The sequence below is a fragment of the Macaca mulatta genome, chromosome 12, assembly GCF_049350105.2.
Source record: "Macaca mulatta isolate MMU2019108-1 chromosome 12, T2T-MMU8v2.0, whole genome shotgun sequence".
NCBI classification, from domain to species: Eukaryota; Metazoa; Chordata; class Mammalia; order Primates; family Cercopithecidae; genus Macaca; species Macaca mulatta.
In genome coordinates, this window is record NC_133417.1 from 16,489,355 (window position 1) to 16,509,759 (window position 20,405).

Here is a 20,405-nt window from a genome sequence, read left to right on the forward strand (position 1 = left end):
GAAATTCCTGTCAAAAAGGACAAAGTCTTTTTCTCTCAAACTGGCAACAGACTGAGAATTAACCCACAAGACCATCCCTACCCTCACTGATGCTAACCAGGGGCACCCTCTGAGCAGAGGACATGAGGACAGGCAGGAGGTACCTGCCTGGGATTGGGGCACAGGGAGAGGCTCAGATACCCCAAGTAGTGACGGAAAGTCCGCAGAGGGCCTACAAGGGCTGTCAAGGATTCCCCAGTATTCCACTGTTCTGCTAGGCAGGCTGGGAGCAAAGCCAAGCCAAGAGGCAGATGCTATCAAGACTGGCTTCACATTTCAAACTCTCTCCAAAAACAGCAGGAAAATGTCTTTCAAAATAGCCTCTGGGGAAAACACGTATAGTCAGGCTCAGGGGGATGAAGGATCTCGCCCCATAGTCAAAAGGCCTAATGCCCACTGGCTCCAGGGACTCCGTGAGTGGTGCCACAGCTGCCCAGGTCATGATCTCAGTCCTAGCGCTGAGTTCCTTTCTGGGAGTGGCAGAAATTAGCCTCAGGACGCCCTGCTGTCACTGGAGACTCAAACCCTACCTGACTTTCCATAAGAGCTGCAAAGACCTCTTCTAAGAAGGGCTCCTGGTTGTTTCTCAGAGGATCTTTCAATGAATTCACTTGTTCCGAACAGGAAAAGCGACAACATGTCGTACAATAGCTCCAGGGGCTATACTGGGACCAAATCAAAGGAAGGTGTGGGAGCATTTACTTTCCAGATCTTTAGCAACGGGATCGTCTGGGGAGTGTCGGAGTGAGACCATGGGGAGAGTGGACCGGAGAGCCTCTTATCACCCTCTCCACTCTTTGAGAAAACCTGGAAGTCAATTTATTATTTCTACCGGCTGCGTGCCCTGGTCACTCCAGAGAAGATTTGGAAAGCTGACGGATCACACTCCAATCAGAGGGTAGCACAGAGGCAGGTGCACTGGGCATCACTCTAGCCTGCAGTTTTGAGGGCTTCAGTAGAGAGGGTTCATTATGCTGCTTTTTCTGCCAATAGAGAGAAAGCCCAGCCATCCCACCTTACAAATGAGTCAGGGAGTACTTGGTCAGTGAATCAGGACACTGAGTGACAGGGGACAACCTCCTCATGATAAACAGCCTTCCTTGCACTGACACGTGTGCAGAGCCAGGCTGGACAGGCAGGAGGCCCTGTGTGGCCCACCTGGGTTGGAGGGCGGGCATAGGGCCCTACTGGCGTGTGGCCATGGGGCTCCCAGGTGCTCAGTGCCTGCCTGCCGGCCCTGTCCTCACCATTCTGGCATGTTTGTCTTCCCTGGATATGTGCCGTCCTCATCAATTTCATCGGCCCCCGATGATGCTCGGCCTCATGGAAACCATGCATCATGCTGAGACCGGCTTTGGTGTCAGCAAGGGGAGAAGAATTTGTCACCAACCCCTCTCTTTGCCTGACAATAACAGGAGCCAATATTTCATGAAAATTAAGTGCCCAGAGCATGCCTGATGGTTCACAGTTTTGATAAAGGATGGTCGGCAGATGCAGGAGAGATGAGGATAGGAGGCCCCGAGCATCCTTGGTGTCCAAGCTGCGGCTTCTGTAGTAATAATGGATGAAGACTGGGCCACCGTGAGAGGGCTTGGGGGACCAGGCGCTTACTTACCAGGTCAACAGGCACGGCATGCCCTTTACAAGACAGGCCCCTGTCCGGGAGTGGGGGCTGCCTGCACGCTGTTTTGGAGCAGAAGAATAAGTGGCAAGGTTTTCAAAAGGATCAGCGCAGGGTCGGGGCCACACGACAGGCCTGCACTGGGCTGTGGGCTGCTCTGCTCTTCTCTCCCCGCTTGAACTTGTCCTATCTTCCCCACTCACCACGCCACTCACTGACTCAAATGTGCATTGAATCACTGGAAAATACTATGTCAGTGACTGCACACTTGCACAAACCCTGGTGGCACGGAACCCAGTCAGGCCCTTCTCCCACAGTGCCACCTCTCCAAAGCTTAGAGTGCAGACAGGGAGACAGGTGTGCACACAGCACATGCCCTGAAGTGACCGCTGAGCTAGGCTGGGTGTGGGGGCCTGGAGCTAAGTCCTCTTAACCCAAGAGAATCAGGGAGGGCTAAAGTGGCAGCGAAGGAGCCAGGGTGGGGTAGAGTTCCAAGAGTGAGAGTAGCCTAGAGGGGCCTGAGCCATTCCGGGCACGTGAGCAACTCAGCCAGGCTGTGGCTGGTGCTGTGCCCAGGTCAGGTGCGGGGAGAGAGACAGATGCAGCCTGAGACAAGAGGGATGGCTAGGCAGAAGCCCATTCATTCGCTCATGCATTCATTCACCATGTGTGATGGGAACGTATGTCCAGGGTGCTGGGCACACAGTGGTGAGGGAGTCACAGCTCAGCATTCCCACCCAGTCCTCCCTGGGTCACTCATTCATCCATGCAGGCAGCCAGCCATCCGTTCACCAAGGGTATAGCCCCAAGGCAGCCCACAGGCCTGGTCCTAGCTGGAGGAAGGTGGTGCGGCTGGCAGCAGGTTACCTGCGTCAGCGCCAGAGGGGAGGCCGGCCGCAGGCCCTCAGGCTCGGTCTTGACCTTGCTGCGCTTGTGAATGGCGACAGGGTTGACGGTGCTGCTGACGGCTGACTCACTGCTCTGCTTGTTCTGAGGACGGGTGCAGAGGACAGACTGTTACTCAGGGGCAGGGCAGGATATCCCAAATTCCTTTGGACTTTACCTCTAGAATCTCTCCGCACAGACCATCTGGGCTAACCCTGTGTTTAAGTATCAGAAAGAGAGTCCCCAGCTCAGTCCTCCTGTCAGGGACACATGTCCTGCTACAGGAGGGCACCCAGACCTGGGCATGCCCACCCCCATCTCTCCATCTCCGCCTCCCCAAGACTTCTGGGAAATGAGAAAGAGACCTTCTCTTTGGAAAATGGGGGGTGTCCTTGCCCCTGTTCTGACCAGGCTCAACTTCTCACTGTGGGTCTGAGAACAGGGCCTGGCCAGCCCAGGACACAGCGGGCCAGAGCCTGGTTCCTCAGGAGAAGAGGCTAGAGCTGAAGCATCAGGCGATATTTCCAGAGCTGACAGCCACTGTCATGGGGAGGCTCTGGGGAGCCACTAGGAGCCCTGGGGTGGAGAGGGAGGACATTCTGGAACAGAGGACGCTTCTAGAGGACATGGTGTCCTGCCTTCCTTCCAAGGGTGCAGCCACATCCAGGCTCTGCCATTTGCTGGTGGGTGGCCTGGGGTGGTCCCTTCACCTCTGGCATCATCGTTGTCCGTGCTCCCAGGATCAGAGCCTACGCGGGCTCTGCACCCACGAGCTCGTTTACATACACAGTGACCCCACCTAGGCGTCAGGAACCCCACTTAGCAGATAAGTTAGCTCAGGCTGCGAGAGGGAAAGAGATTTGCTGCTTTTAGGCGAGTTAGGATCCCAAAGATGGTCTGACTGATGCTAAGGCCTGTGCCTTTCCATGTCCTTATCTGTGAAAGAACACTTCATTTGCCAAATAATAACGGTACCTAGGATGTGCCAGGCACCGTACTAGGATGTCCAGGCACGCTCAAGGCCCGTTGGAAGGGTCGAACGAGGCAGTGTGTGAAAGCCTGCTGTAAATGCACGCTCTACAGTGAAACTGCAGTGTTATAATGATTCACTCACCCACCCATGCCATGTGCTGGGCACGGAGGACCTCCACGGTGCCAGGCCCTGGGAACTCGAGGCTTTCCCCATCTACTCATTATGCTTCTTGGACGGGAGACAGCAGAATTGAGAAGCTGGGAGCTTCCCATGGACTGAGCCTAGGTCTCGCCCTTTCCATAATGTGGCCTCTGCTCAGAAGGCACCCCAGAGGCCAGACGTGAGCCCAGAGGCCTCCACAAGTTCTTAGCACGAACTGGCAGTAAACAGCCCTCATACGTCCAGATGAGTACCCAGTGGCCATCCTGGTCCCTGCACCCACCTACCTGGTTGGTGTCACTCAGACAGTTGCTGCTGCTGCTGAGCTGGGTGGGCGTGGCATTGACGGAGGTGAGGGCCATGGGCTGCTGGGCCAGGAAGGTGGGTGAGGGCTGGATCAGGGGTGGTGTGTGTCCAAAGGCTGACCCCAGACCCCTCTGCTGGCTCAGAATCTGCTGGTAGGCCACGGGGTTGATGGGGTGGGGGAAAGTGAAGGCTGGGCTACAACAGAGAGCAGACAAGGAGGTGGGGGGTCGGGGTTGGGGGCTCTGTTAGGCTGACACTTCCTGGACAGAGAGAACCTTGCGCAGGGGATAGGGATGAGCACATTGCTAGCCCCACCATCACTGTGGCCTCCTCACTCAGGAACCAGCTGTGGCTTCCTACTGTCTGCCACTCACCTTTTGTGATCAGCTCCCGGGTTCTGCCCCAGGATGTAGCCTCCACCCTTGGCAGGCTGGCCCCAGCAGGGACCAGGCTCCGTCTCATCCCCACACCCCGGCCCCTCCACTGCTGTAATGACACCTAAATGCATGCCAGCATCACTGCTCCCTGACCACGTGAAACCCAGGAGGCCTCTGAATCCTGTTCTAATGGCCCCTCATCCGGGAATCATGCCCTGAGCCCTCCAGCTTGCATTATTCTCCTCTTCTTACTGCACTTCTAGGCTCTGTCACACCACGTGCGTAAGAGCCACCCTTCACACTGTAGGATACCGAGGAGAGACTGGTGACCCCTGTGATTGAGCCATAAAAGACACTGTGGCTTCCTCCAGCTTCCTCTCGCATCACATGCTGCAAGGTGGGCTGGGACCTGTCTGCCATGTCGTGAGGACACTCAAGCAGCCCTAAGCAGAGGCTCACAGACGAGGGACAAAGGGTACTGCTGAGAGCTCTGTGCGGGGGCCATTCTGGCCCAGCCACACCTTCAGCGGGATGAAGCACTGGCTGACAGCTTGACTGTGGCCACCTGAGAGAGCCGGAGCTCAGCCTGTCTCAAATTCCTGACCCTCAGAAATGAGGTGAGATAACAATTGTTTGTAGTTTTAAACTGCTACGTGTTGGAGCAATTCATTAGGCAGCAAAAGATAAGAGGCTGGGTGCGGTGGCTCAAGCCTGTAATCCCAACACTTTGGGAGGCCGAGGCGGGCGGATCATGAGGTCAGAAGATCGAGACCATCCTGGCTAACACGGTGAAACCCCGTCTCTACTAAAAAACACAAAAAACTAGCCGGGCAAGGTGGCGGGCGCCTGTAGTCCCAGCTACTCGGGAGGCTGAGGCAGGAGAATGGCGGGAACCCGGGAGGCGGAGCTGGCAGTGAGCCGAGATCCGGCCACTGCACTCCAGCCTGGGTGACAGAGCGAGACTCTGTCTCAAAAAAAAGAAAAGATAACAAATACACTTGTTATTCCTTCCGTCTCCAGGTCGCTGGGACAAACTCTCCTGACATTCCTCACACCTCCTGGCCTCTCCCAGAGGCTTTGGGGAGGCATGTGAGTTTCAGTCAAGCCGGCTGGGGTCTCAGTCCTCAGAGAGTCTAGAGTCACACAGAGGGGAGAAGGGTGGCTGGTGTCAGTGAGGTGTGGGTGTGCCGCGATGCGGCTATAGAGGGAGGAGACCTGCAGGCAGCTCAGAGGCTTGCTGAGAGCCCGGGCTATGCCAACATCACATTTTGTGTGGTCTCCAAGGTTGGCCAATACTTGGCTGCTCCACCAAATTCAGTGAAATACTAGGAAAATCATCTTCGACCTCAAACACCTTTGATTTCACATTTGAGTCATTCATGACAGACCTGGTCCATGAAGATGTACTCAGATATTGGCTCATTTCAATCTGATCACTATTGGTTTTGAATTCATAAAAAAGGTGCGAGTATATGTGGATTCACAAATGCCACTAATCCTGTCTTTCTCCTGGGGTCAAAAGCACCCACTGAAAAGCCAGCGCCTCCCCACCGGGCCCTCAGCCCAGCTCTGGTTCTCAGCCCTCTGCTTGCAGGCGGGGCTCACCTGAGGGCGCCTGCCGACAGGTGCCCGTAGGAGCCGCTGGCCGCCGAGCTGCTTCGGGAGTTGTTGATGTAGGCCACCAGCGAATTGGGTGAGGTGCGGATCATCCGCTGCAGGTCCAGGCTGGCGTCTGAGAGTGGGGAGATGGACAGCGCCCGCTTGCGGCTCAGGCGGGGCGTTACCCGCGGGCTGGAGAAACGGGACACTGTGGGACAGTCAACACAAGACACGTCAGCATCCCTGGGGATGGGGGGCGGGGTGACAGGTAGGTGGGGGACAGGAAGAGCCTGCGAGGATGGTCTAATGGGTATCCCAGCTAAGCCGACTTTCCAGCTGTGGGCTCTTGGGCAAAGGATGTCACCTCTTGGCCTCAGTTTGTTGATCTGTAAAATGGACTGAGCAGCGCAGGGTGTGGTGATGACTGGAGAAGTGCATGTAAGGTGTCTGGGCGAGTGAATATGAGCAATGAGAATAGGTGCAGAGACCAGGGCTGGAATCCAGCAATGCTTACCTCATGACAGGAGTGTGCACGAATCGTAAGTGAGCAGTTCGGTGGCCTCTCACCAAGTGAGTCCACCTGGGAAGCCAGCCCCAGGTCAAGAAACAGGGCTTGGCCAGTGCCCACAGGCCCCCTGCAACTTCCAGCCCAACGGCAGCTGCTATCCTGGCTTCTAACACACAGCTAGTGTTACCTACTTTTGAGCTTTGTGTAAATGGAATTTTAAATACTCTTTTATGTCTGGCCTCCTTCATCCACTTGGTCAGTTTGTAACATTTCTCCATGCTACTGTGTGCGGGAGAAGCTTGCCTGTTCTCACTGCTGTGGAGAATTCCTTGGGGAAGAGAGTGAATGGAAGTAAGTGCTCCAAGGTCATGGGTCATGTTGTACCTGAAATCACCACTAAAATGCCCCCTGATAGGGCATTTGCCAAGCAGAGGCCTGGATGGCGGCCCCCAGACTCTTCTCGACGCCTGGGCCTTTGGCTGTCTATCCAGAGCCTGCTGGGCAGCCTGCTGTAACAGGGCAGGGCAGACACGAGGACAGCGCAGAGAGAGGCATCCTGACACAGGCAGGTGCTCTTGCACACTGAGGTCCTCAGTTCTAAAGTTGCCTGAGGCTCTGGGAAGCTGTTGCTTCGAATGTGCACACCACATGCATGCAGGCACACATGCACGCGGGTGCACACACCGCCCTTGCATGCACACACCTGTGTGCACCCACATGCAGACGTGTACACATGCATATGCACATGTGTGTGGGCACATGGCTGTGTCCTCAGCCCTCACCAGCTGCTGTCACACACCTACATAACTGCGGAAGGGAAGAGGGCTTGCCCCAGACAAGAGTACCCAGCACCCCAGGGCTACAGGCTCTTCCACTGTGGTTCCAGACTGCTCCCCCTCACGGTGCCCCCATCAGGATTCTAGGTCTCTGCCCTGCACCAACGGTGGCCTAGAAATGGTCTGACAACACTGCCCAAAGGCTGACTCCAGACCCCTCTGCTGGCTCAGAATCTGCTGGTAGGCCACGGGGTGGATGGGGTGGGGGAAGGTGAAGGCTGGGCTGCAACAGAGAGCAGACAAGGAGGTGGGGGTGGGGGGTTGGGGGCTCTGTTAGGCTGACACTTCCTGGACAGAGAGAACCTTGCCCAGGCGATAGGGATGAGCACATTGCTAGCCCCACCATCACTGTGGCCTCCTCACTCAAGAACCAGCTTGAGGATGACTCTCCATAAGCCAAGCTTCCCGCCCTGTCCAGACCCTCCCAGAGCCAGTCTCCTCCTTTTAAAGGGCTCTAATAGGGCTGACCACCAGGGCTGGCGTGAGCTGTAAATTAGGTGATGCGTGAGGAGCACCTGGCCCACGGCAGGGCACAGTAAATGCTTGGGCCTGTCCTTGACTTTCTGGACACCTGCATGGAGCAGCCCCTTCTCATGTCCCGCTGGCCACGGCCCACTCATCCTTTTCAGGCCTCCGGGTTCCCCGTGGGCTGGTAGTGTTGCCCGTAAATGATACTGGGGGTTGCTCAAGCACACCCATGTCAGTGCTTGGCTGTTCCTGGGCTTATGATAATTGCTTTCCTCCCTTCTGCCTGCTCAGACCTGCTGAGACCCCGCCTGGCTGCCCCCTCCTCCAGGCAGGCTGCCCTGACTGCAGGGTCTGGCTCCGTGGGCCTCCTGCTCACAGTCCACACAGCCTCTTGGTACCCCCGAAGCTTTCCTGACGGCTTTGACCACTGACCTTAGGGCCACTCTGAAACATGCACGTGGTAGTTCTTTGTCTCCACAGCTGCAGGAGCACCAAGGGCAGGGGGTGAGGGCCTATGAGCCTCTGAGCAACCCCACTCCATACTCACCAGTCCCCAAGAAGGCTGCATGAAGGCAGAGCCCACACCCAGCTACAGAACAAGCCGAACGCCCTGGGATCCACGCTGAGTCCCGGGGGCAACCATGCCCGGCCCAGCCCCACGCTTGGCCACAACCCTGAGGAGACCTAGGGATCCCTGGGGAGGCTCCTTCCGGCCAGGCCACCAGGAGAAGCACCTCTCCAAGGCATGGAGAGGACAGAGGACATCCAGGACCGTTGGGCTGAAAGGGGCTTCCAGAGTTTTCTCTCCTCACCGCCCTCTTCCATGGGATGAGGGGAGTCTTAGGCCACAGAGGGGAGTAGACAGCCAGCAGCCTGGGATGAAGGGACTCTGGGTAGAGGGACGGAGACCTGGACTGGAACAGTGACCTGCAGTGGGGTGAAGTGGGGGCTGAACACTGGCTACCCTGCGCTGGGGCCATAAGTCAGCTGCATGACTTGGGGCAAGTTGTTTTACCTGTCACAGGCTCGGGGTCATCATCAATGACATCAGCATAAAACAAGTCCCCTGCCAGCTCTGGGGCTGCTGTGACCCAATGGGATGATGGATGGGGAGGTGGCCTGGCCACTCCAGAGTGGCCGCAGTTGAGATGCTCATGCGGCCCAACACTTGGCATACTTTATTTTCAACAAGAAGAGTTAAGTGATGTTAGGAAAGCTCCCAGTTGAAAAAGAAGTTGAGTTAATCGGAACATTCTTTTCTTTTGACATCCTTGCAGCTAAACTTTCTGCTTTCGCTGTTTATTCTATTGGGCTATGAAGACAGGGGCTTACAGATATTTTAGGAGGCAGAGCTGCGGCGGGTACACAGAAGACGCTCCATAGATGCTTCTGGGGATGCCCACTTGCTCTGACCCCACAGAGGAGCCAGGGCAGAGCAGGTAACGCACTCAGACAACTCCTCCTTTCTCTTACACCGGGAAGGATCCTAGGCCACCTGCCTGAGGACAGAAAGAGGCAGGGAGGCCCATGAAGCAGGCCAGTGACCACCCACTCTAAACAGGGATCCTGGAGGGCAAACAGGGGCATCCTGGCTGGAGTGTGCCCCTCTAGTGCAGTATCTGGATAAATGTCTGCTTCTAAATTCTTACGCAATTAATGACCCAGTGACAGCCACCGTTTAGTGACACTTAGACCCACTGACTCATTTAACAGCTATCACCATCCTCCAAGCAAACCAGATAAGCAGCAGACAAGCAGCAAGGCAGTTACGCTTGGAGGTTGGTGACTTGCTCAAGGTCACAGAGCTATAGAGGCAGGATTTGAACCCAGGTCCAAAGGAGACCTGGTGTCTGGACTTTTCTGAGGACTCTGTGTCCTCTCTGTCCATCTTCAGAGAGGTCAGCAGAGGCCCAGGGCCAGGAGGACGTCCCCTCCCACAAACAGTTTTCGACATCCCACTTTCAGTGGCTCTGAAGAGTGAACCTTCTCAGAGCCAGCTGCCTCCTCGTCCTCTCCTCCTGTCCGCAAGGCAGCTCCAATTCAGCACAGGCAGCCCCACACTACTGACCTGTGCCTGGACCAGCTCTTCGACAGCACGTGCCTGCCACCTGCGCAGTGGCAGAGCGGGAGACCCGGGAGTCAGCCTTCCCTCCTCCCCTCCACCACAACGGAGCCCACTTATGTGTGGGTTCATGAACACCTCTCAAAATCTCTCCTTTGAAACTCCACCCCCAGCACAGCCCACCACTCACTTGGATCATTCTGGGGCCCTCACCTAACAGCTGTCCAATCCACAGTGCTCACTGCAAAGACAGAGATTTTCAACTTGGAAATAGGATTATGTCCCTGCCCTCTCCCCAAAACTTTCCAAACATCCCCACTGCTATTACAAACAAGGCCTAGGCAGTGGCCCTGTGGAATGCCCTCACTCCAGCCACCGGGGCTCCTTCCAGCCCTTCCTCCGTATCACCTGCACAGGCACTTGCACGTGCAGCTTCCTTTGACTGCGGCGCTCTCTCTGTTCAGACCTCAGCCAAGTCATCACCTCATTTGGGATGCCTTCCCTGACCTCCTGGAGTTAGATCTTCCCTATGCTCAGGTCTCTCTCTCCAAACAAGGGTGGGGATGAGCTTTCATCCACCGTGCGGTTATCTGCTTGCTCCTGTCTTTCTCACTATGCATTAGGGACCTAAATCCCTTTTCCCACCTGACCATCCCCAACACTCGAATACAGATGGCACAGCCACGAGCCCAGTGGGAGATGCCAAGGGCTGAGCCACGGCACAGACAGAACGTGTTGAGGAAGAACAGATTCACAGTCACCTAAAGACAGCACGTGCTCAATGTTATCATCACACGTGCTAGGTCTCCTCCAAACTTTAAAGTGTTAGGTAATGTAATCTTCACGACTGTCCTATGAAGAAGGGGCTGTTATGCTCATTTTACAGAAGACGAAACAAAGGACACTAAATAACTTGCCCAAGGTACAGGGACACCAAAACCACCTGCCACAGGACCTATGTCCAGGGTGCAGAGGAGGAGTGGTGTCTCGGGGGCAGGGAGTATGACTGCAGGAAGGGACAGGGAGGGCCCCCTGCATGGGAGGAGGCCCCAGGTGGACACACACACACACACCTCAGGTGGAGACACACACCCCACGTGGACACACACCCCCCAGGTGGAGACACACGCACACTCCAGGTGGACACACACACACACTCCAGGTGGACATACACACACACTCCAGGTGGACATACACACACACCCCAGGTGGAGACACACACACACACCCCCCAGGTGGAGACACACACCCCCCAGGTGGAGACACACGTACACTCCAGGTGGACATACACACTCCAGGTGGAGACACACACACACACACCCCAGGTGGACATACACACACACCCCAGGTGGACATACACACACACCAGGTGGACACACACACACCCCAGGTGGACATACACACACACCCCAGGTGGAGACACACACACCCCAGGTGGACACACACACACCCCAGGTGGACATACACACACACACCCCAGGTGGACACACACACACACCCCAGGTGGACATACACACACCAGGTGGAGACACACGCACACACACCCCAGGTGGACATACATACACACCCCAGGTGGACACACACACACACCCCAGGTGGACATACACACACCCCAGGTGGACACACACACCCCAGGTGGACACACACACACACCCCAGGTGGACATACACACACCCCAGGTGGACATACACACCCCAGGTGGACACACACACACACCCCAGGTGGACATACACACACCCCAGGTGGACACACACACACCCCCCAGGTGGACATACACACACACCCCAGGTGGAGACACACGCACACACCCCCCAGGTGGACACACACACACACCCCAGGTGGACACACACACCCCAGGTGGAGACACACACCCCAGGTGGACACACACACCCCAGGTGGAGAAACACACACCCCCCAGGTGGAGACACACACACCCCCCAGGTGGACACACACACACCCCCCCAGGTGGACACACACACACCCCCCCAGGTGGACACACACACACACACCCCAGGTGGAGACACACGCACACACACCCCAGGTGGACACACACACACCCCCCAGGTGGAGACACATATGCACACCCCAGGTGGACACACACACACACCCCAGGTGGAGACACACGTACACACACCCCAGGTGGACATACACACCCCAGGTGGACACACACACACACCTCAGGTGGAGACACACACCCCACATGGACACACACCCCCCAGGTGGAGACACACGCACACTCCAGGTGGACACACACACACACCCCAGGTGGAGACACACACACACCCCCCAGGTGGAGACACACGCACACACACCCCAGGTGGACACACACACACCCCAGGTGGACACACACACACACCCCAGGTGGACATACACACACCCCAGGTGGACACACACACACACCCCAGGTGGACATACACACACCCCAGGTGGACACACACACACACCCCAGGTGGAGACACACGCACACACACCCCAGGTGGACACACACACACCCCAGGTGGACACACACACACACCCCAGGTGGACATACACACACCCCAGGTGGACACACACACACACCCCAGGTGGACATACACACACCCCAGGTGGACACACACACACACCCCAGGTGGAGACACACGCACACACACCCCAGGTGGACACACACACCCCAGGTGGACATACACACACCCCAGATGGACACACACACACACCCCAGGTGGAGACACACGCACACACACCCCAGGTGGACATACACACCCCAGGTGGACATACACACACCCCAGGTGGACACACACACCCCAGGTAGACACACACACACCCCAGGTGGACATACACACACCCCAGGTGGACACACACACACCTCAGGTGGAGACACACCCCACGTGGACACACACCCCCCAGGTGGACACACACACCCCAGGTGGACACACACACACACCCCAGGTGGACATACACACACCCCCCAGGTGGACACACACACACCCCAGGTGGACATACACACCCACCCCAGGTGGAGACACATACGCACACACCCCAGGTGAACACACACACACCCCCCAGGTGGACACACACACACCCCCCAGGTGGACACACACACCCCAGGTGGACACACACACACACACCCCAGGTGGACATACACACACCCCCCAGGTGGACACACACACACCCCAGGTGGACATACACACCCACCCCAGGTGGAGACACATACGCACACACCCCAGGTGAACACACACACACCCCCCAGGTGGACACACACACACCCCCCAGGTGGACACACACACACACATACGCCAGGTGGACACACACACATATACGTCAGGTGGACACACACACACACACACGCCAGGTGGACACACACACACATACGCCAGGTGGACACACACACACACACACGCCAGGTGGACACACACACACATACGCCAGGTGGACACACACACACACACCGCAGGTGGAGACACACACACACCGCAGGTGGACACACACACACACACACACCCCAGGTGGACACACACACACACACACCCCCCAGGTGGAGACACACACACACCGCAGGTGGACACACACACACACCCCCCCCAGGTGGACACACACACACCCCCCAGGTGGACACACACCCCAGGTGGACACACACACACCCCCAGGTGGACACACACACACCCCCCAGGTGGACACACACCCCAGGTGGACACACACACACCCCAGGTGGACACACACACACCCCCCAGGTGGACACACACACCCCAGGTGGAGACACACACACATACACACACACACACCCCAGGTGGACACATACCCCCCAGGTGGAGACACATACACCCCACGTGGACACACACCCCCCAGGTGGACACACACACCCCAGGTGGACACACACACACACTCCAGGTGGACATACACACACACTCCAGGTGGACATACACACACACCCCAGGTGGAGAAACACACACACACCCCCCAGGTGGAGACACACGTACACTCCAGGTGGACATACACACACACTCCAGGTGGAGACACACACACACACACCCCAGGTGGACATACACACACACCAGGTGGACACACACACACCCCAGGTGGACATACACACACACCCCAGGTGGACATACACACACACCCCAGGTGGAGACACACACACACACACCCCAGGTGGACACACACACACACACACCCCAGGTGGACACACACACACACCCCAGGTGGACACACACACACACCCCAGGTGGACATACACACACACACCCCAGATGGACACACACACACACCCCAGGTGGACATACACACACCAGGTGGAGACACACGCACACACACCCCAGGTGGACACACATACACACCCCAGGTGGACACACACACACCCCCCAGGTGGACATACACACACCCCAGGTGGACACACACACCCCAGGTGGACACACACACACACCCCAGGTGGACATACACACACCCCAGGTGGACATACACACACACCCCAGGTGGACACACACACACCCCCCAGGTGGACATACACACACCCCAGGTGGACACACACACACACCCCCCAGGTGGACACACACACACACCCCCCAGGTGGACACACACACACCCCCCAGGTGGACACACACACACCCCAGGTGGACATACACACCCACCCCAGGTGGAGACACATACGCACACACCCCAGGTGAACACACACACACCCCCCAGGTGGACACACACACACACATACGCCAGGTGGACACACACACACATACGCCAGGTGGACACACACACACACACACGCCAGGTGGACACACACACACATACGCCAGGTGGACACACACACACACACCGCAGGTGGAGACACACACACACCGCAGGTGGACACACACACACCCCCCAGGTGGACACACACACACACCCCCCCAGGTGGAGACACACACACACCGCAGGTGGACACACACACACACCCCCCCCAGGTGGACACACACACACCCCCCAGGTGGACACACACCCCAGGTGGACACACACACCCCCCCAGGTGGACACACACCCCAGGTGGACACACACACACCCCCCAGGTGGACACACACCCCAGGTGGACACACACACACCCCAGGTGGACACACACACACCCCCCAGGTGGACACACACACACACCCCAGGTGGAGACACACACACATACATACACACACACCCCAGGTGGACACATACCCCCCAGGTGGAGACACATACACCCCAAGTGGACACACACACACCCCCCAGGTGGACACACACACATACACCCCCCAGGTGCAGACACACACACATACACCCCAGGTGGACACACTCCCCAGGTGGACACACACACACCCCCCAGGTGGACACACACACACACCCCAGGTGGAGACACACACACCCCAGGTGGACATACACACACCCCCCAGGTGGACACATACCCCCCAGGTGGAGACACATACACCCCAAGTGGACACACACCCCCTAGGTGGACACACACACCCCAGGTGGACACACACACATACACCCCCCAGGTGCAGACACACACACATACACCCCAGGTGGACACACACACACACCCCAGGTGGACACACACACCCAGGTGGATGCACATACAAACACACACACGATGCAGAGGTACACAGACAGCCTCTGCCACCGTCCCTGTGAAGCCTGTCACTTTGTGGCTTCCTTGGAGCACATTTACTTAGCTTTCCTGAGCCTCTCTTTCCCCATCTGATTTTCCTGATTTTCCCCATGCCACAATCAGGGCAGTGTGGCTTGCTTTGCAGGGCTGTCGTGAAGACACACATAGAACGCCAAGAATAGTGCCTAAAACCCAGCAGGCATTCCAACATGAAATTGCTAATGAACGTGGCTTCTTCAAGGGCTAGGAGGACCGTTCCAAGGGGCAGGGCAAGCCTCCAGTCAATAATAGAGTGAAGGGCAGCAAGTCTAGGAAAGATGATTGGGCCACGCAGCAACACAGCTGTCACCAGACATTCACTCATCGGCTTGCGTTCGGCATCCTCTCAGCTTCTGGGTTATTTACTGAGTCCACTCCTTGTCAATCCTCACTTCAAAGGAAATTCAAAGAAAGATGCCAAAGTGAATTCTCTGAAAGGCTCCTATTACTTACAAACTGAGTGGCAAATGCGGTAATGTGAGGGGAAAAACCATCTAACATGATATAAAGTAAGAAACACACACATCTTTGTAACACATTTTTTAAAAAAAGATTCTGCTGCTAATATTTGGATTCCCACCCTCTCGTGTGCCCCTAACAAGAGGAAACAGGCCAAATCTGACAGTGATATTCATCTCTGTTATCCCCGCCTCTCATGGGAAATATGTTTATTAATGCGCTTCTTCCCTTGATAAATTACTAAATAGAAAGAAAAGCCTGGCACTCATTTCCCGTGGTTTCTCCTGTGATTTATGACCGGGAACATGGAGTATTCGTCTGTGGATGAGCCCGTTATAATGCCGGTCAGCCACGGGTGAATGGCCACCTGCCCACCCTCACCTGGGTGGATGCCGACACCACCTGCCTCTGGACCTTGCTTCACCCACTAGCACTTTCTGTTGCTCATTCCTGTGTTTATTCATTGATCCATCAGCCCCTCATGCAGTTCTGAGAGTATGCCAGGCCTTGATTGGACATCATGGGGACTCCAGGCAGGGAAGCCTCTGACCCTGCCCTCATGGAGCTCACCAGGTAGGAGAGAGATGAAGACGGTACTCCAAGGCACCAGTCGGGATTTGCAAAGTGCCATCTAAGCAGGATTATTCTAGAGAATCCCAAGGTGCTCAGGAGGGAGATCAGTGCTTTTCCTGAGGCAGTGGGAAGGGCAGGAGATGCAAGAACAGGCCCTGGACTCAGGCAGACCCAGGTTCCGACGCTGCCTGCACGCTCTGAACTGGGTAGCTTTGGGCCAATCACTGGTTGCCTCATGCAGAAGATGGGCTACCAGCACCCACCCCAGGAGTGCTATGGGCTGATGGCCAGCATATCATCTATACCTGTGGGTGGATTTCCATGGAGGAGGGGCTGGGAATCCCCCCAAGACCTGCGTGCCCAGGAGCCTGGACTGAGGGGCAGGAAGAGAGCATCATCCTGGCACCGGCTCCCAGGAGCCTTCTCTGTGCCAGATGCCATCCTCAGCCTGGGGCTGGGATGTGCTGTCACCAAGGCCAGCAGGACACAGCCTGGTGGTGGGGCTCGGGTACCCTGAATCCTCACTGGCTAAGATGTGTTCCCTGCATAGCCCAGCTCCCTCACCCAGATATTTTCTAGCTCGCCGAGGAGATGCTCTAAGGAAATCTTGCCTGAGGACCTTAACGCCCCCACACCTAGCCATCCACAGTCCTCTCACCCCCTCTGATGGGGGAGTAGCAAGAGTCTGGGCCACGGAGCAGAGAGGCTCAGAGTTGCCAGGACCACGGCCTAGCTAAGTGATGAACACAGAGAAACAGGCTGTGCTGCAGGCTCCTCACCATAAAGCAGCTTCATGAAGCTGATGTGGCAGGACAGTCTGTGTGGGTTTACCAGATGACCCACAGACACTGCTTAGCCCGTGCCTGTATATAACAGCTCCACCACCTCACGCAGGGACCTGCAGTCTGGCTTCCTTTGCCTCGGTTCCCCTTCCTGTCTCGGGCTAGGCAAGGGATCCCTGCCTGGCTTGGGCCTCTGGCAGCCCCTCCACCAGCATTCCTGCCTTTCTGGGTTTGATCAATGTAATTGGTTTCTGAAAACCCCCCGGATCCACAGGCAGCATAAAGAACGGGCGTCAGAATGGAGGTGACATCCGAGCCAAATTAGTGTCAATATGACAATAAAATGCACGGCTTGGAGGAAGTATGAGCTGTAAACAGACAACATTTCAATCGGAAACATCTCAATCTTCTCAATGTGGTGGAGGTGGGAGGGGGTGGCTGTTCTGTTGTTAAATCACCAATATTCAACAGCATAACATGAGAAAATTCCATTTTAGGGCCCGGGTGACAACCGGTGAATTCCCCGCTCTCCAGGGAGCCGCTCAGCAGAATGATGACCTCGGTTCCCCGACTGGTTCTCTATCACCTTCCCATGCAACCGCGCTCCTGTCTTCCTGCTGTAAATCAGGACCCCGTTAAGAACAAGAGGAAATGGCCCTTCACCCACCACTGGAAGACCAGGGACAGTGGGTTTTCATCAGAGCCTGGGAAGTCCCTCTGTCCTGCCAGCACCCTGGCCTCAGTGCCCCAGGAGGAACGCACGGTTTGGCTTTTCAATCCCACAAGAGTCTCATCGAGTCCTCTCTAGCTTCCGGCCTTTCTTCCAGCACTGCAGTGTGTTCCCAAACGTAGGGCCACACAAGGCCCAGATGAGGCTATTTTAGGTTTGATGGAGACAGAGACAGGAACAATCCTCCTCAGACAGGGATTAGATTTTTCATTTCAGGAAAACATACATTGTTCCATTTCAAGAACCATTTATTTAACCCCAAAAGGTGAGTCTGGTAAAAACTATTATTAAATACACAATTGTGCAGGTGGCACTCAGCTAAGGTAAAAATTGGGCTGGTGGTTTGCAAACGGGTGTACTGGGGACAAGGCCCTGCAGGATGCGGACCCACATGGAGTTCCCACCCACCTCTCCCTGCTCGCCCTGCTGCCTGGCAGAGCCCTCTCCATGCCTTGGCTGGACATTCAAAGCCTCTGGAAAGTTCTCTCCCGTACAGTGCTCCCTCCTCTGGGACCATGAATGAAGGTGCTGAGAAAGGAGGCTGGGGTAGGAGGGGCATCAGGTCAGGACAGGTATTCCTGGTCCCGCCCGGGAGCGCACACAGGGCTGCACTGGAGCTCGGGCACCAGGCAGGCAGGGCTTGTGCGTTGCTCATGATGCGCTGCGTCCCTAGACCTAGAACCCGCCTGCTACATAGAAGGCGCCCAATAAACACCTGCCGAATCACCCACTGTGTGTGCATGAGACACAGAGACAGAGAAAGGCAGAGAGAGAAGGCCTGTTCTCCTTGGCTGTCCATGAGCTCTCCAGGCCCCCTGCGCCTGCACAGAGCTCACGTGCTCAAGACGATGTGTATGGGGGCTTCCTGGTGTGAGCCCATATTCCTCAGAGAGAGCCAGGCCCCTTCCGCAGGTCTCCTGAGCTGCACTGCTGGCGCCAGGGATGACCTACACAATTTTCTCAGTGAGAATTTGGGCAAAAAGAAAGCTAGTGGCAACACTCAATCACATTCTCTGCTGGGTGGTCTGGAGCTTTCCGGGAGGGACCGGCACAGACCCATGGAACAGGCACCCACCGAAAACACCTCCCTGGCTCCCACAGCTCACGGGAGGGGAGGGGCCGGGGGACACCCCAGAGACAGGTCCAGCCTCAGCCGCCTGGCCGAGAGAGCTGGTGTTGTGTTCAGCGTCTCCTAGAGACATACATGAGAAACCGTCCACGCAGGCGTCGGAGCTGAGTGGAAGTGTGGAAAGCATTTTTACAAGTTGAAGTGAAGGTTCTGGTTCTAGTTAAAACTGGTTTTGGAAAAAATGTATTAAGTAGCAATAAAAACAGGGATAATCCTGCACTACTCTGATTTTCTTGGATTGTAACTGACTGGGAACAAAGGGAAAGAAGTCATCTGCTCCTGAAATCCATGGATAGGAAAAATGTCCCCACGCCCAGCCCATGCTGGAGCCAGAGAAACCCATATCCCTGCTCAGGCCGGCTCTGGAATCTGGTGATGGATGCTTCCCGGCTACCCCCGCGTCCTGAAGCCAGATGTGTTCCCAAGGCGGAGGCGGAGAAGGCACGGCGGGTAGTGTGTGATGAGTTAACCAGCAGCCGCTGGAGGGCTGGGAGCTCTCGCGCCCACTGCTGAGCTCACCTCTGCGCTCCTCTGCTGCTTCCCAGAGATGCTCAGCCCCAGGGGCTGCCAAATGCTGAGTGCCTGGAAGGCAACACCACTCCCAGCCCCTTCCAGCCCCCTGTGAGCCAAAAGCGATGTTCCTCGAGTGCTTCCTTGCTTAGCTGGAGCGTATCTTCCCATTCCAGGGTCTTTTCTAAGTGCCATTCACTCATTCACTTACTCACCCAACAACACAGAGGACCCGCTCCTTGCCAGATATGCTCCCAGACCTGGCGCGGCCGGCCATCTGGCCATATGTAAGGAGATGTCCCAGCCAGTTCCAACTGGGGGCACCTTGAGTCCCACTAGCACAGTGGAGCTAGTTGGTGGCTTGAGAGGCCTGGAGCTGGATTCTTGTGGGGTCTCAGGAGAAGGCCTAGGGCCCCATGCATAGGACACTGTGCAGGGACGAGCTCAGGGAGGTATCTGGGGACCTGCAGGTGGGGCAGTGCATGGCAAGACCACAGTGCAGGTGGGGAGAGAGGAGCTGGAGAGGAAGGCCTCTAGATGGGGGTTCTAAAGTCTGAATTTTATCCTGAGGGGGCTAGAAGTGGCACGGACTGATCACAGGATGGCAGAGAGGATAAAGATGGGAATGCTGGATGAGCACCAGCCATGGAGCAGTGCTATGAGGGTGACATGTCACTGGCTGGCCCGGGAAGGGTGACACAACACACTTGGAGGCCTGGGGGACAGGATGGGAGATGGCAAGGAAAAGGTCTGGGAGGACCTGGACCTGGGTTTAGGC

General features: G+C 56.4%; 1 protein-coding gene across 2 annotated transcripts in view; it reads right to left on the bottom strand.

The window, feature by feature from the left end:
• GLI2 (GLI family zinc finger 2) overlaps positions 1-20,405 on the bottom strand; it is a 261,956-nt gene that overhangs the window by 18,390 nt on the left and 223,161 nt on the right. For both annotated transcript variants that reach the window (XM_015109910.3, XM_077956852.1), the window contains 3 exons: positions 5,966-6,167; positions 3,965-4,178; positions 2,528-2,650 (listed from right to left, as the gene is read on the bottom strand). In XM_015109910.3, coding sequence (XP_014965396.3) covers positions 2,528-2,650; positions 3,965-4,178; positions 5,966-6,167 — 539 coding nt within the window. The remainder of the gene's footprint in view (positions 1-2,527; positions 2,651-3,964; positions 4,179-5,965; positions 6,168-20,405) is intronic.